Source organism: Ciconia boyciana, chromosome 10 (assembly GCF_034638445.1).
Source record: "Ciconia boyciana chromosome 10, ASM3463844v1, whole genome shotgun sequence".
NCBI lineage: Eukaryota > Metazoa > Chordata > Aves > Ciconiiformes > Ciconiidae > Ciconia > Ciconia boyciana.
Genome location: NC_132943.1, coordinates 6,295,435 through 6,312,715, shown reverse-complemented (window position 1 = coordinate 6,312,715; position 17,281 = coordinate 6,295,435). Strand labels below are relative to the sequence as shown.

Here is a 17,281-nt window from a genome sequence, read left to right as displayed (position 1 = left end):
TATTCAGGTAGAGAAAATCAGGCTGGAATGGGAAGGAAGATCCTGGAAACGTGTGGATCCATTGACAGTGACGCTAGTGGATGCCCAGGGACTGGCTGGTTATGCCTGAGACTGGTAACTGCAAACTGTTGCACAGCATGAACTGACATGGCTTTCTGCCCAACCTTCCCACCTCAGCAGCAATCTTCCCAATAGGAAATTGAGACTGATTATGACTTTGTGGGGGAAGCCAGCAAGTGGGTGTGTGAAATAATCAACTAGGGTAAAACCCTAATCTCCTTGGTTCTTTAATACACATCAGTGCCAAATTCACTACAGGCTGTCTTTTACTCTGTATTGCCTTTGACACAGTTCAATATAAAACCACCTCAAAATAGACTCCGTACAGCTGTCCACACAATGTAGCAACTGTCCCTAACTGTAACTCTACTGTCTGCCATAATGCTGTAGCAGATTTCAATTTCCTTTAAAGGAAACATTTGCTTAAGATTCACGGAATGCTTTTCATTTGATATTTTAGCCTTCTTTTAATGGGAAGGGTGCCATCATCCTCACAGAATGACAATGGAATAAAATACAGTGAAACAAGAACAATGGAAAAAATATGTTTCTGTAGCATCTCACAAGGCAAATGTGAGACTGCTTTCACTTTTGGTGAAGAAAAGCAAGAAATGAAACTTCAGGATCATACTACAGTGAGTGTGGTTTCAAACAACAGAACATAATTTTACCAGCGCAAAATCACCTGGGAAACTTAAATGGGGAGTGGTGTCAATTAGAATGAAAAGCTTTCACCATTTTCTGTAATGGTCAAAGTCCCATATATCCTACATTGAAAAGACAGAATTGCACAGACACAAGAAAACAAAGTTGTATGCATGATATGTATGCAGTTTATCCTTACATGCAATCAGAAGTGTTTCAAAACAGTGTCCATATTCATTATTATCTTGAAATGATCATTGATTTTATATATTATTATAACACAGCAATAGAATGAAAGCTAATGAAAAACACCAACGTCAAGCAAACTAACCAGATCCCAGAGTAAATTGACGTTGCTTCCAGTAGAGCTCCTAATCTGTTTTTTAATCTTTTATACATACAAATGTTTACAGAGCAAATCAGTTTTCCTGCCTTTCTCTTGATGAAGATATATTTTATAATAAAAGATTCATCTTCCACTATGATAGCTATGACATGTTCTTAAGTAGAATATACTTACAAGGAATTAATCTCTGCCAAAATTCTAAAGAGATGGACTTAATGAAGTATTATGACTGTCTTGAAATCACTACTTAAAATTCACGGAAGTATTTTTGTTTTATTGCTCCTTATTGAAATTCACGTTTTTGGTTTCCAGGAACCTTTTTAGTAAATTCCATCACAAATTAATTGCCTCAATGGATATAGCTGTTGTTTTCCATAGCTCTTCTGTGTAACACAGAAGAAATATGTGTAAAGTAGTGAATCTGAAGTTCTGAAGCAATAAGTATGTGGCAAAGCTGGATCCAAATGCTTCTCCAACATTTTTCATTTCCTACAAATACTAGCAAGTACAACAGAATTAACTTTTTATATGTTCAGTCTTTGTTGGGATACTGAGCCCAGTAAGTTTTTCGACTGATTATATATTCAACTGTAGGAAGACTACTTTGGTGGAGCATTAATTGCATTCACTTTCCTCTTACAGTTACTACTTACTGCCTAAAGCGGTAATGCCTTCCTAACCCATGGAATGGACTCAGTCTCATTCCTATCAAACTGAAAGAATGTTCTAATCTGACGTATTTAACAAAATGTTGTGATGGTCAATGATCTTGCTTGTCTTGTAGAACAAACCTGAGACTTAGACTGAAGTACTTTGTTTCAAGAACATGGTCATTTCTGGTATTTAAAAGCTTTTAGTAGAAAGCAGATTTTATATATGTCTCCTGGATGAGACAGAAGAAAAAATTTCAGGGCCTAAAGAAGACAGCTGTTACCACAGAAAACAATAACAGGAACTGAGGATAAAAACAGTATTGGAACAACATATATAATTTTCTAGTTTACTTGCTGTTATGGTTTCTTTTTATTTAAATTTTTAATGTCAACTGAATCCACCCCTCCAGTCAGTAACTTCATCATTCTGAACCATCATTATGTTCAACAAGTTTATTAAAGTAGTCATACAAGATGTGCAGCTCTAAAGATCTAAAAGTGAGAGAGGAGACGGAGCAGGCAGGGAACAAGTGGAAGCAACACTGGTAAACCCATCTTATGACCGATATCCTTTCCACCCACCCGTTGAACTCCTCCATTCTTCCCATTCTTATGTTCTTACTAAATCTCCTCTTCTAAAACGCCTCTCATGCCACATCTCTCCACAGTGACCCTTTCCTCCTGATCAGCCCTCATATAATCTGTAGGGCAGCCCTAACAATTTCCTCATCATCTTCTTTCTCAAAAACTCCTCCTTCCCAGCCTTCCTCAGTATCAGCTTCTCCCCATTCTTCTCTACTTGTCACATACTTGTATCTTGACTTCCACTTGCCATCCAGACAGTACTATTGTTACTGCCCTCCTCTTCCAGTATCACTGCAATGATCACCCCTTGACTTTATTTCCTCTCTATGTACATTCCTTATTTTCCATTCCAAAGAAATCCCACTTCTTCATAATCTTTTTTTTTTCCTCTAATATATTATTAACATGTGAGAAAAAAGAAGTATTAAATAATAGCCCAAGGGCAGCATTAAAAATGGTTAGATACAAATTAAACTGCTTCTTGAAAGAAATATAAAAAGCAGTAAGTATGACAAATATACAATACAGTTCAGATCTACTGCTTACTAAACTGAAGCATTCATGGCTCTTTCGCATTTGTCTTCACAGAAGTACTTGACTATGATCATTAGAGTAATTAGATGACTTTTTAAGTGAGATTGCACAGATTCTGCTCTTGGTCCAGTACTACTAACTGCAAAGTAAGAAGATGGAATAAAAAGGATAGATTTATGTAGTACATAAAACTGAGCTGAAGTACATGCCTGTAATAATTTTTGGAAGACAGAATCAGAATTTAAAACAGGAAGTTGCATCTTAGTCTAATCTAATTTAGTCTAGTCTAATTTAAAAGAAGTCTAATCTAATTTAAAAGCAGAAAATAACTGGCTAGAAGCAGTCCAACAGTAGTCAATCTCAATCAGGTAGTTATTGCATCTCATATCTTACTGCTGCACAAACTCTAGTACATTTTTCATCACACATCACCACAAACAACCCTGTGATGTTCTTGAAAAACTTAGAAACGTCATTCTGAAATCTGTTAACTCAAGTGCCCTGCAGCATTTTGGCTGACTTTGGACACCACAGCTCAAGAACTGCACAGGTTGGACAGTTCCAGTGAGACCAACAAAAATACTAAAGGTTTAAAATATAAAATAAAAATAGAAGACATGGAGGAAAAAAAAAAAAAGTATTTGTTTTTTCAGCAAGAAATGCTGTTAAGGAGACATATGACAGAAGTCTTTCGGTATTCAAAAGATTTTTATACTGGTGAAAAGATGAAGACGATCAACTAAGCTTGCAGCAAAGATTCAGATGACTTATTAGGAAAAAATGTTCAACTATTAGAGGCAAATTATTAAAAGGCTATCTGTATAAGTTATAGAATACCCTCTATTGGATATTCTGAAGTGCATATCAGAAAAGGGGCTGGATATGATGGGTTCTTGAGACCACCATTACTCTATGCAGAAAAATCACGTTTGGCTGAAGGCTGACGAATGCTGTAATATGACACACATGCCTGTGGCCTTGTGACAGATTAACCAGAGCCAACAAAAACTACAGTAAGGAAAGAACCTGCATCTACTATCTACAGTCATAAAACAAAAAAGAGGTAAGCAAAAAAGTGGGCAGTAAATTTTCACTGTCACTGTTCTCACCAACTGTAATTTTCCTCAAAACGTATTGGCTGTTTCACCTCCTCCCATATACATGTTCCTACCTACACCCATCATATTCTGTATTAGGAAATCAGATATAGCACCTAGCAATCTATAAGGTCAGAATTAGCCAATTTCTCCTCATCTGAACAAATCTCATAAAAGTGGAAGCCAGACAGTATTATTTCTTCGGAATAATCCACAGAGAAAATGACATTTATTCTGAAACCTGAGAGGATCACGACAGAAACTATTTCTCATAAAACCATTATTAGTCATTTGTCCCATCATATGGAATTAAACTGGAAAGTAGCTAAACAAAAATTTGCTTTTGCTGTTTTCTGTTCCAATGCATTATCAACATGCCTCCTCCAGAACAGCAGCTTTGCTCCTTCCAGGACTGATGGAAGGAAAATAGTGAAAGAAAAAATAATTATGGATGAAACTGTCACAATTGATTCTTAAAGTGATATTTCCACACAACCAACAAGCATGATTGCATTTTCCTCTAAATCAAAGCCACATACCCTTGAATTTAGCAAATGTGTGATGAAAATATTTTTTTTTCTGTATTTATATGTGGCAGCTAGAGAAGTCACATTTCATCTTGCATCCTGTAAACTGACTGAGATACTGCCTTCCTTGCGCACGACTGCAAACATAGGTAAGTATATAATGAGGCAGTGTACTTTGAGACTTTTTCCCCATTTAATCACTAGGAAAAAGACAGTAGCAGGAAGAAGTGTTTTTCCTGTGTCAGGGTTTCTATCAATCTATTTCAGGGAACATAGCATTCTATTAAAAGTGAATAATCCCTTTTAACCTATTGAAGCTATTTCATTTAACAGCTACTTGTTCTATACATCTTTATGGAAACTGTGAGAACACAAAAGGAAATGTTTTGTTTAGACAAAATTCAGTATTCCGTATTTATTTATCTGGACATTATGATTTCTATAAAATCCAAGTAGCAGCAAACCTCCAAGCCTTTCTAAGACATCCTAAAGTAGTTTATGTATTAAAAATGAACTCTGTTCACACTGTAGATTTGAATAAAGTATCTTATTGCATCCATACACGTTCACAAATATTTTTGGACAGAGCTCACATAACTAGACTGCAACATTTATCATGCTTAGGTATAATACAGGCATTAGAATGGGTTCTCCTTTCCTGTAATAATTATAGTTGCCTAATGGCAACAATATTACTACTTATTATATCGTGAATTACATTTTGCTTTTAAAAGTTATTTTACCCCCAATATTTCATTAAGCTTTGAAAGAAATTGTAAAAAAGATTAATACAATGTTGACATATATTAATTTCTTCCTTAACTGGACCGTCCCTTAAGAAAATGTTCCATCTAAGCATTACTTTGCAAAATTTCCTCATGTAAAGATCGTCACATTCTTTTCACATTTTTTTAATGAAGTATACTTAGCAAAATTTGATTTTAAACATTCTCAAAAAATGTATTTTTCTTCCAATAAATTGCAGTTTGAATTTCCAGTGCTGTAGTTCTTATTCTTTGAAGTCTTCTAGCTAATTACTTTATACTATTTCAATCAACTTACTTCTAGGGCCAAAGATGGAAAACAGAAGAAAATATCTGGACTTTGAAGTACTATTAAAAGCTACATTTAAGTATTTGGTTTGATGTACTATCATACAGAACAGTTTCAGCTTTAAGTAATCTCAAAACCCATCCATTTTATATTGTAAATCAGAAAACAGGTTAGGGGAAGTATATTAATATTCTTTTCCTGGTATGAGTACAATAAGTAACATCACCTCAGTAGTATTAAACGTTAAAAGCAGTATTCATATAGTAGATATGTGATCAAATCACACAAACAGACAGACACACAATGAGTAAACGAGAGCAAAAGGTATCTGCAAGCACATACCTGTACTCTTGCAGGAGAACTTTGTTTTTTCATCACACAGTCGTATAGTTCCATTACAGCCTTTTTCGTCACTACCATCTTCACAGTCTTTTTCTCCATCACAGCGCCACAGCTCAGGAACACAGTTCCCATCAGGACTGCACTGAAATTCCTTCCCATTGCATCTTCCAGGAGAGGGAGTTTCTTAGGAAAATAATTACATTGAAGAACTTGCTTATGTGAGTTTTTTCCATGCCAAGTCTACAATGACTTAGAATCCCCCTTCCTAACCAAAACCAAAATCAGAGTCCCCAGGTATAACACTCAAAACTCACTATTTCTTTCTAACTCATCACTCCAACACAAGCTTCAGATAAGCTCTTTCTTATCCTGCTCACTCCCTTCACTCCTCCCTCCACCACAGGCTCACGGTAAATTCCAATTTTTGTTTTTTTGCACAGCTGTCAGACAGGAATGAATTTGGAGACGTAAGGAGGGCCAAGGCTGATGAAGTTTTCCTGGTGCTTCGTAAGTGCTGCCTCTCACCCTCAAGCTACATTCCCTCCTCCTTCTTCAGTCTCCTCTTTTTTCCAACAAGGTCCATCTCCTAGTTCACAAAACATGAAAGGTCACACCTCTGCTCTGACACGAGTTCTGGCCCCGACACCTGCCTGGCTTGTGCTATTACAGCACTGGCAGACTAGTTGTAGCCTTTCTGTATTCCACAGCAATGAACGTCTGTTCAGTGCAGCTATGGAATCAGTCTTGAATGTTTCAAAACACAGTAACTATGTGATTTTAATTATTCATTACATACTTAATTCTCTAAGTATTTTCTAGATGGTGGCCTTTCCAACTTTATCCTTGCCCTCTTTTTCCCAAACTATTACCACTGTGAGTACTTCTAGTATTTCATAACATACTAATGACAATAACATGCACTTTAAAGTAATGATAAACCTATACATTCCTGTTTGTACCAAAAAGCATTATTTGAATACATTCTTACAGCACTGTGTAAAAATATATGGTTTATTTTATTAAAAGTTGCCTTGTTGGGGTTTTTTTCTAAATAATCTGCATTCTTGCATTCTATTGTAAATAAAACAAAGACAAGTTGCTGGACAAGAAGTGTAGATCATGTAGCAGAGCAGGAAGCAGAAGATGGATGAACTGACAATAACTGTAAAACAGTGCTATTTCAGAGACAGTGGTGCAAATCCCAACACAACATGGTATTGTATAAAAAGGTAGAGCAGGACTTTAAGCTCTGAGATGGACATGAACAGGGGGGGAAGTGAGTAGTTTAGTTCCAGACCAATTAATTTGATACAAATAAATAATAATAATAAATTTTGTAAATGTATAAAAATGAAGGACTTCACACTACTCATGCACAGCATTCTGCTAATTCATCTATTTGTATGAGGTCTGCTGCTAGATTTAGAATATAAACTCATGAAAAAGAACCAATAAAATCGTGTACAATTACTTTGTTGTGGAAAAATCATGATGCGAAAAATAGGAGAGAAAAATATTCCCTCATTCTTATCTGATTATTCTTTATCCTTTGCTACAAGCATCCTCCCCTTCTTTCCCCACCCAAATAAATACAATGTATGGCATTTAAACTGTAGTTTGTTATAACATTTTTATGCTTCAGTAATACTACTAAAACAAAACAAAAAAACTTGGATCCCACAAAAATGAGAGTGTTAGTGCATACCCCCCCCCCCCCCCCCCCCGAAAATATAAATGGCAATTTAAGGAATGCAGTTTACTGTCTCTTTATCTAGGCAGCATGCATCTCTGTAAAAGGACAAACATCACGTTTAGCATAATTCAGTAAAGTAAAACTACAAAGCTTATCTCAGTATAATAGCCATTTTGTTTTCAAATGCATTCTTCTTCTATGATACACTTCTGTACTATGATATTACACTTGACATATTTTCCGTTCCAACCTTTACCAAGGTTAAAAGCATTTTCTCTTTTTCCATTGACTGAAGACAGGTCCTCTGTATTTATAATAAAGTATTCTCTGTGTTTATAAGTATTAAAATGTGGGAAGAAAAAAATAGCTAACCTTCCTTGCTGCAATTTGTTTTGGTTTCATCACTGAAATCTCCACAGTCATTGTCACCATCGCACGCCCAATGACTTGGGATACATCTACCATTATAACATCTGAACTGATCAGCAGAACACGAGTGAACACAGCCCAGTTCATCACTTCCATCACCACAGTCATCATCTGCAAATATTAATTTTTTCATTATTTTAAAAGATAAAAAAATCTGAGTAAAAGACATGAGGACAAAAAGATATTCCCAAAAAGGCAAGAGAAAAATAACGTGCAGTAAATAAAATAATATGTTTACTGCCCACAGGCATATGGTAAAATTATTTCTAATGCAAGTAATTCCTTAGCTCTAATTTACCAACAGCACTTGACTCTCTGTCACTTTGGATAGTCTAAATCCTCACACTTATTCACAGTTATTCAATCACAGACACCATTCAATCACAAGCATGAGAAGGCTGTAGATTTTCTTCATTTCTTCAGTCATGTGTAACTACACAGGCTTCCAAACACAGTGGTTTTACTTTATTCTCAGTGATTAGTTAAGTTAACTTAGATAGCTAAGTACACAAACAGTGCTCCATATAAACCAAAATGAAAATGTGATGTCAGAATTTCTTTTCAATAGTATTACAAATGTTGTTTCCATGTACTTGCAACAGTGCAAGGTCAAGAAAGATGGCAGCACATAAATAAGGGTGGAATGTAGTTTCTCATTACTCTAACGTTGTGGTCGTTACAACAATCTTAAGGCAATTCCCATAATTCAAATGTGATTTCCAAGGGAGGGAAAAGATAAATATGTTAGATAAACACTAAAGGGTGTCCTTGCACAGAATTTCAGTAAGCACCCTGATAATATGGGGAATCTGTCCATGTACAGCTATGAATTCCTGTCAGTCTCATAAAATTATAGTAATATCAAATGCTATGGTGGATGAAGAACCAACCCAATATTATTAGGATTGGCCTGACATCACTCCCACATCACAAGCTCCGAGAAAAGATTCATTTGAAGACCTGTCATTCAAATATGTATTCTTTCAGACAAAAGAAATAACTACATTGTAAAGTCTTCCTGGCCTTCCCTCTTGAGGGATGCTATTTATTAAGCTGAACTTGCCCACAAACAACAAAAAATCAGATATTTTGGTCACTGGAACTATTTTGTTTTCTAAAAGTAGAAAATACTTTCATAAGCAATAGCTTAGCTTCTCTTTTTTTTTTTTAATAATGAAAGTTTACATCACACTTCATTCTACAGAATATACTATTTGTAACTATTACCATATCCACTGCATCATTCCTTATATGAAGCATCAATATTGCCGCTTTCTAGGTCAGGTCAGTAATTTAAAAATACTATACTTATTCTCTGACAATTTACAAGCCAAACTGGAAATATCAATCTCAGAAGAAAAGAGTATGAAAGCAATATTTACGTAAATATCTACCACATTAATTTCAGATATGGAACACTTGATACTTGCCTGAATCACACAGCCATTTGCTGCTAATGCATCTTCCATTTTTGCATATAAATTGAGTTAGTGGCTCACACGTTGGGAATTCTGTAAAAGTGTTCAAAAGGAAATACAAGCTATTTAATGTATATTCTCTTCAGTAATATTCTTCCACCCTCCTACATGCATGAATTACACAAGTGTATTGTATCAAACATTTGCACCTGCCAGATATCTGGAGAGGAGAAAAAGGTGAGACACCGAAAAGAGAGGATAAAAAGGCTTTTAACTGTCAATACTAGCCCAAACCCTATCCTTCCTCAACATGGACCATTGAAATGCATTATTCTGTGTCATATAACATGGTCCTCTATTCCCATCAGACCAGGGCTGTCTTTGCCACTAAGCTTGCTAATATTTATGACTAATTATAGCTTGACGACTGATACAAACTGTATTTTCAATGTGTTTGTTTATATAAAAAACTTCTCCAATTGCAATAACACCGCCAATAAAAGACAAGAAATGGAAGAATATAAAATGAGAAGGTTGAGTACCAAGCAAAAGAACAGTCAAGAAATAAAGTTACTGTACACTGACATAATAAAATCCAAAATTAAAATGTCAGTATTTACAATCATTTCCTCCAAGCATTCCAGAAAAAGTAGCAGAAAACTGAGATAATATCATTCACAGAAACTCATCTATATTACACACAGAGATTTGTTTTTATAATTGTCTAATATGCTTCTGCATAGAACAATTTGAATTTTTTCAGACTTCTTTTTCTTCTAAAACCAATGCCATAGCTAGGCATGTGCCTACATACCATTGACATGTTAAACAGTGCTTGTACCCATTCAGTTTGGAAAATACAAGATCTACTTTACAAAACCTGGCAATTCATAGGAAACAATCTGAAAGTCGAACCTGATTCAAGAGGAATAAGGAGGAGCCTAAATTCTCTACACAGACCATCAAGAGAATAAGACACCTCTCAGTAACTGATACCTAATGCAAACCAAAGATGACAGCGTGAACAATCTGCCTGAGCTGCTACTTGAAGGCAAGTTTGCCCTTCACTGAAGGATTTCAGGTTGGAAGTTCCTACACAGTACATCCTAAATGCAACAGAAAAATGTCCAAGATGGTGTGTAGCCACACCAAGATGGCCTGTCAGCCACACCAAAACTGCCCAAGATTAGAACAACTCTCCCAAGTATATTCCTTATTCAGCTGCTCTAACTACATTGGGTTGTTCTAGTGCTGTTACAACTGAGCCGACAAAGCTAAACTTCACAAGCATTTTGACAATTAAGCCATGTAATTAGCCTGTAGTGAAGGGTTTTTCTAAACTTTTAAAACGTGCTGAATAAACGTAACATTTCCTTAGGAAAAGAACTGAAATATTTAGTCAATGAACTTCTGACTCGGGTTTGCTGTCTCTTGCAGTCTTTGGTGCAGAAAATGTTTTACAGTTATCTCAAAAGCTTGGAGTTTTTTGTTTTGTTTTGTTTTGTTTTTTTTCAGAAGCTCAGGGAAAGTTTGGTTTAAAAAGAAGTCACGCATGAAGCACCAAACCAAACCAGCTGCATCAAATAGTAAAATTTAGAAATCACCAAGAACATCATAAGACAGAAGTGATTCTTCTTCAACACTAGAAAAGGGTGGGAAGAAAAGTTAACACTGATGACAACACTTTGTCAATTACTCCTAGATTTTTTTGCTTGTTGTTAAAATTAACAACAACAACAAAAAAGCTGTTTTTCTTGGGGGAACACCTTACAGTGACAACGAAAATCTGTTCCAAGACAAATAAGGTAGACGCGCAAGTACGACAGTACTTAGCTACAATATATGCCTTAAGTGTTTCAAGCAAAACTGAAAGCAATTTTTAATTTGGCTTTCTAGCTATTCAATAACTTTTCTACAAGTTTAACTCGTATATTAAATGTAATTTTCCCCTTTTCCATACATGAATGCCTTCATGACTTTATTATCTTTATGTTCATCTGTCTACCCAAGACCTGTATAAAGAGACAGAAACAAATTAAAATGAGTCCACTGGGAGCACCTCTTCTACCTCTGTACACAACAGAACTTACCTGATTTGAAGCATGGCAATTAGAAGTCTACCTTAATAATATTCTCATTTTCACTCACATAATGATTTTATTTTGATTTAGATTTTATCAAATATTTAATCTATTTTGAAGTAACTGATCAGATATCAATTACTGTCAATATAAAATTAGATTTCTTTTTTTCTGGTTTATATCACTATTAAAAGAAGAAAGAGGAAGAAAGTAATAAGAAATAAGACAAGAGAAAGCAGGTGAATATTCCAGGAAACATAACAACTATTTACATGTAAAAATCCTGAGAAATCTTGAATGCCGTTATAGAAGGAGATGCTGAGAATTACATATGGACTTAAAAAGTAACAATGTAAACTCAACTAATGGGTATTAGCTGGTTGCCAGTCAGGAATAATTCAGAATTAAACAAACTTAAGGGATTAGGGATCAACAGAATTTACTGATTGGATCCTACATGTTGCCTTCCATAGATTTGCTGGTAATTGAGGTCCTGGAGATTTAAGTTTATGGAACACAGGGCATCATGGTGTCAGCCTATGACTTTCATTTATGCATTTACTTTCTATTTTTTTCTCGCTCTCCACTGCAAGTGCTTCAGTGTATTGAGATTTTTCCAGAAAAATGGCTATAAGTAATAGAATTCTAATAAGTCTACTGAAAAGTTTTACAGCAGTAAGAAGTTTCAAAAAAGAAAAAAAAGGTAACATTTTATCAACTACATTGCTTTCATACTTTGATTTTGATTAAGAAACAATATATTTTTGTAACTGTGAATCAAGTTACAATATCAGCTATATCTGAGAAAAATACAGGTCTAACTACTAAGTATCCTAACGAGTACACTTCAGATTTTAATTCTTTAGTGCACAACCTGTCACTTCATGTTTACATGGTTGATGCTACTAAAATAATCAGTCAGCATTCTTTCTTGAAAACTCTTGAAAAGTAATTTCAGAAACATATCCTATTATACTGCGACACACTTACTCATTCATATTAGTAAGTCAAATAATATCATAAATATTACCTTGTAAACAGGGAACACCCTAATACAATATTTTGCAGACAGCTCATTGACCCTTTTGCTCTCAGACTCACAGCAGTTACCTGTGACCTGCCAAACAGATGAAGGCAGTCATGCTGACTTATAAAAACCTTAATTGTTTGGAAGCAGCTGATTAGAGAGAGTGCACCTCTCTTTGCAATATTTCAGTAAAGCAGCAGTCAGCAGAGCTGCTGATTCGCTCTCATGATCTAATCAAGAAAGACTAATTTTTTCTGCAAAATACTACATCAAAACATCCTTCTGTTCAGACTTGACACAGTCTGATTTTATTGACATCTGGAATATGCTGAGGAGGCCCATGTGAAGAGGTATGCTGCCAAGATAAATGTCAATTTTTGAGGGTGACAGTATTTGATAATGGGCTGTAAATTAGAAAAGTGTTAAGTTGCCTGATCTGCATATTTGGTATTGTAGTTAAAAACTCATTAATAGAAAATGCAGCCTTTGCTTTGGGTTTATTTATTAATCAAATAAATTATATTTGCCATCTCAGGAAGAATATTATCAGTACATATAAAAACAAAAAGGCCCCTCATACTTTTTCTATCTGTCTGTTCACGTGAAGAGAGATCCTTATATGTTTAACTTTTTATAGAATAACTCTACTTTTTTCCCCAAAAAGAAAATTTACTTACCACAGGATGTCATTTCATCGGTTTCATCGCCACAGTCATCCTCCCTGTCACATAGCCATGATGTCGGAATGCAGCGTCCATTCCCACAAGAAAACTGGTCAACCTGACACGTTCTTGCTGTCAAGACAAAACACTCCAAAAATGCAAGGGAAATGGACTAAATGTGTTAGGTCTCTTGGTGCATGTCTGATGTAGAATTTGTAAGTCTGGAGGGCATCTCCTGGCCTGCTGCACATTTTACCTGATCTGACTAAACATCATTCACCTCCTTCGATTTCAGAGAAAATTGAGGTCATCTGCAGGACTGTGTTCTACCTCTGTTATGTAGAATTCTTAGTGGTTTCTTCAACATATGAGAACATGAAGTTTTATATGTAATTGTACAAAACTAGATGGTAGAAGAGCATTAATGGTTGATAAAATAACATTAGTGCTAGTGTTGAAGTAGACAAAAATCAGGGCATTAAAATGTCTAACTTACAACTGGAATTTTAACAAATTGTATTGCATAACATAAACAATGATCTAGCGAGATTCATATTTATACAGAAAAAACGGTAATATAGCATGTGTGTGATGTGCCTGGCCTCACTGTTCTTAGAATCTTTGCCTTTGCAAATATGCAACTGTAATGATCCATTAAAGGAAATGATGTATGTCTTTCTTCTGAAGAAATAAAGATCACTGAAAGAAATCATGCTTTGTAACTACATAAATTACTTTTAAAGCTGATGAACAGTAAGACTCCAATAAAAATCTAACATATAAAACTCACATTACTTATAATTTTGTTTATTCAAAATGTGAACCTATAACTACAATGCCAGTGATAGCGACACAGATTTTGATTCCAAAGTTAAGCTTTTAGAGTTTATCTATATGTGATTCCACACTTTTAAAAAAATGACTAATACATCAGAAACACCAATCATCAAAAGAACACTTCTTCATTTGCTATTCTCAACCACCATTTTCCTTTTTCATCATAGAAATAGCCCAAAATACAATAGAAGAACAGAAATTTAAAATATTTCAAGGAAGTATTTTTTTAAACGTGTATAGTGTTTGGCACTGCAGGAACAAAAGGAAAAACAAAAATACAAAATTCAATCTACAGCCAACTGATACAGGGATGTAAAATATGGTCTTCAAATCAGACATCCTACAAGAAAACAGTTGATCAAGATGTATTACACTCTGCAATAATACTGTAGAGGCGATATGGACACTATAGGTCTGCATTTGCACTAGAGGGCTTTTAGCCAAACTGCACAAGTAACAAAGTGAACAGCTTATTACACATATTAAAATTTAAATAAAGGAAAATTACTTCAGGGAATATTTTAATACACAATGTATGCTATCACTGCATTTCAGTTTAAAACAGTCATCAGCTTATTGATGTCTGATATTTTGTACATCAGATATGTAATGACTGTTTAGTGTACTCTACCGACAAGCACTAAATATCACTTCCATATAAGCAAAGGACAGATTTGGAACTCCATGATTTATTGCAGTAAACAATCTTCATCTTGGTATTTCCTTAAAAATCCACTATACAGTTAATAACTTACAAATGAAAACCATTTCAAGCTACCAAGGGAAAACTGAATAACTAATTATGCTTTTGTCAGCATAAAATAAAATTCACTAGTGACATGGCACTCATCACAGCGTGTTAACAAACAAAATTCTAAGTGCCAAAAAAGATTTAGCAGGGACAAGTTTGTACCTAAGCAGTGCTTTGACAGTCAACACATATGGATAGATTAAGTGCTGAATTACTTTGGAAAGCACAGTCAAGCATAAGGATTAAGTAAAATATAATTTGTATTCCAGCCTTAGTGGCATCAAAATCTGAATTAATTTAAAATTACAATAATCAGATTACTAGTAGCAGACTGGTTCGGTTCAGTTCAGTTCAGGGCAGTCTTGAACTGTTTATGGAACTGGAGTTAGAGAACTTGTATGCACAACCAAGTAAAATTTTTACCTGCACAGGTTTTATTTGATTCATCTTCATTATTACCACAATCATTAGCTCCATCACAAAGCCACCTCTTGGGAATGCAGCGATTATTTTGGCACTTAAACTGATCATCAGGACAACTATGATTGACTGGGGAGAAAAAAAGAGAGGTTTTTTCCTAAGAAAAAAATCAGAGAAGAACAGCTGAAAATAATACATTAAATGGTATTCCCTGGTGATGCAGTTAGTATGGTTATCCTGTATATATAATCAACATGATATGAAAATTGTTCAGCAAATCAGTTAATTAAAAAATATTGCAGTATTTCAATCATAAATTAAACAATACATATTAAAGAGTCTCCTATCATACTACTGTCAATATGGAGATCCTCTTCTATTAACTACTAGGTGATAGAAGGTAGCAGCATTTTACAGTGTTGCTATTTCCTTATAGAAAAATGTCCTTGATCACATTTTATCAATGTGATGAGGTTTGCAAACTGAAGTGCATATAAACAGAACACCAAAGGCAACAGATGCAAGTTGCTAAGTGTGTATCCAAAATATTATACCACAGTGAGCAGGGATTTGGGCAGGTTATAAGATGCTTCTAAAATGATGCACATTACTGTCAATGGCCACATATAGATACGCTGTTTAGTCACCATGAAATTGTAGGTGTCAAAAAGTGAAATAGGCAACACAGTATAAAACCGACAAAAAAACCTGGTATTCAAGAGTGAACAAAGTATCTCACAAACATGCTTTTGCTAGCTACCAAATATCATGGGAAGGATGAAGACTGAAAGCACAGCAATTATGTAAATACTATTGGCCTGCTCTTGCAGCTGTAGTAAGTATATATGACCTGCTTCTTCCATGCCAATAACAAGATCTATTTTCAGCAGATCTTCCTAACCTTGATTTACACAAGAGCAGTAAACTATACACAGTTTCAAATGCTGTGTTAAAAATAATCTCAAGCTATTTTCCACCTACTCAGCCATCCACAGTCTCTTTTTAAAGTTTAACATATATCTGGAAACAAATGGTATTTAAAATGAAAGGACGTCTTGCAGGCTTATCCTTGACATTTCAGTAGCTTTTGTCTTTGACCTTTCTGCCTATTCTTCCTATTGAAAACAACACTGAGCGAGTGTGATATCAATAGCACATGAACCCTTCATGAGTGTTTTGTGTGGAGGGTACAGGAACACTGGAAGTAAAGATTAATTAATAATCTGAGCAGAAAGGTATTCCAAGTCTCGTAATACTTATGAGGGAACCTAGTTTGCAATGTGACTGGAGAACAAAAATTATAATCCATGTAATAAAATTAAAAATTGAAGACTTTTTTTCTAAAATCTGACCTCAGTATTACACATAGATATTGTTTTAAATGGTAGTTAAGTTTTTGCTCATATATTTACTAACATGCTGTGTGTTTATTCTATTCATAACTGCAAATATTTCAGACTAAGGCAAAAAGAACTACTGAAGTTACTATAGCAACTGCTGAAAAGAGATTACTGTTATCATACTGGCCATTTAAACTATGTATCACATACAGATTTGGGACCAGATTACAATTTCATTTATATCTGTATAAATCCTCTGAGAATTACAAGCTTTGATCAATGACTTGGTCTAAATTACACTAATTTAAATGAGAATCAAGTCAACTCTGCCAAAAGATTTTCTTTCTCACTGTCTTTATTAGTTGAGCTCCTTATTGAAGTGTAAGAATCCCTGGTATTAAAATAAAATGTTAGTAAGCACTACAATTCAGAACTGGACAAATGTTTTGAAAAGAATTAGGATTGAAATCAGTAATGACTACTACATGGAGCTATCAAAAATACATAAATGCAGGAAAAAAAACCCAAACTGGCTATGTAACAGCCATACAGAAAAAGACCTAGGCATTACAGAGGATCACAAGCTCAGTATGTATCAGCAACATCAGGCCAGTGTGAAGCAGGGAAGATTTACCCCAGGATGTATAAACAGGACTATCAACCCTCACAAACACATTCTCTCAGCCTAACCAGCTTCAGAAAGGCCTCAGCAGAACAACATACATCCAGTTTTGGACATCCAATCCCTAGGATCACTTGGCAAAGTTCAGAAAAGAGCAAT

General features: G+C 34.9%; 1 protein-coding gene across 1 annotated transcript in view; it reads right to left on the bottom strand.

Moving 5' to 3' along the window:
* Positions 1-17,281, bottom strand: part of LRP1B (LDL receptor related protein 1B) — a 309,784-nt gene that overhangs the window by 259,212 nt on the left and 33,291 nt on the right. The window contains exons 10-14 of the mRNA XM_072874983.1: positions 15,164-15,289; positions 13,168-13,284; positions 9,395-9,475; positions 7,908-8,075; positions 5,843-6,025 (exon numbers count right to left, since the gene is read on the bottom strand). Coding sequence (XP_072731084.1) covers positions 5,843-6,025; positions 7,908-8,075; positions 9,395-9,475; positions 13,168-13,284; positions 15,164-15,289 — 675 coding nt within the window. The remainder of the gene's footprint in view (positions 1-5,842; positions 6,026-7,907; positions 8,076-9,394; positions 9,476-13,167; positions 13,285-15,163; positions 15,290-17,281) is intronic.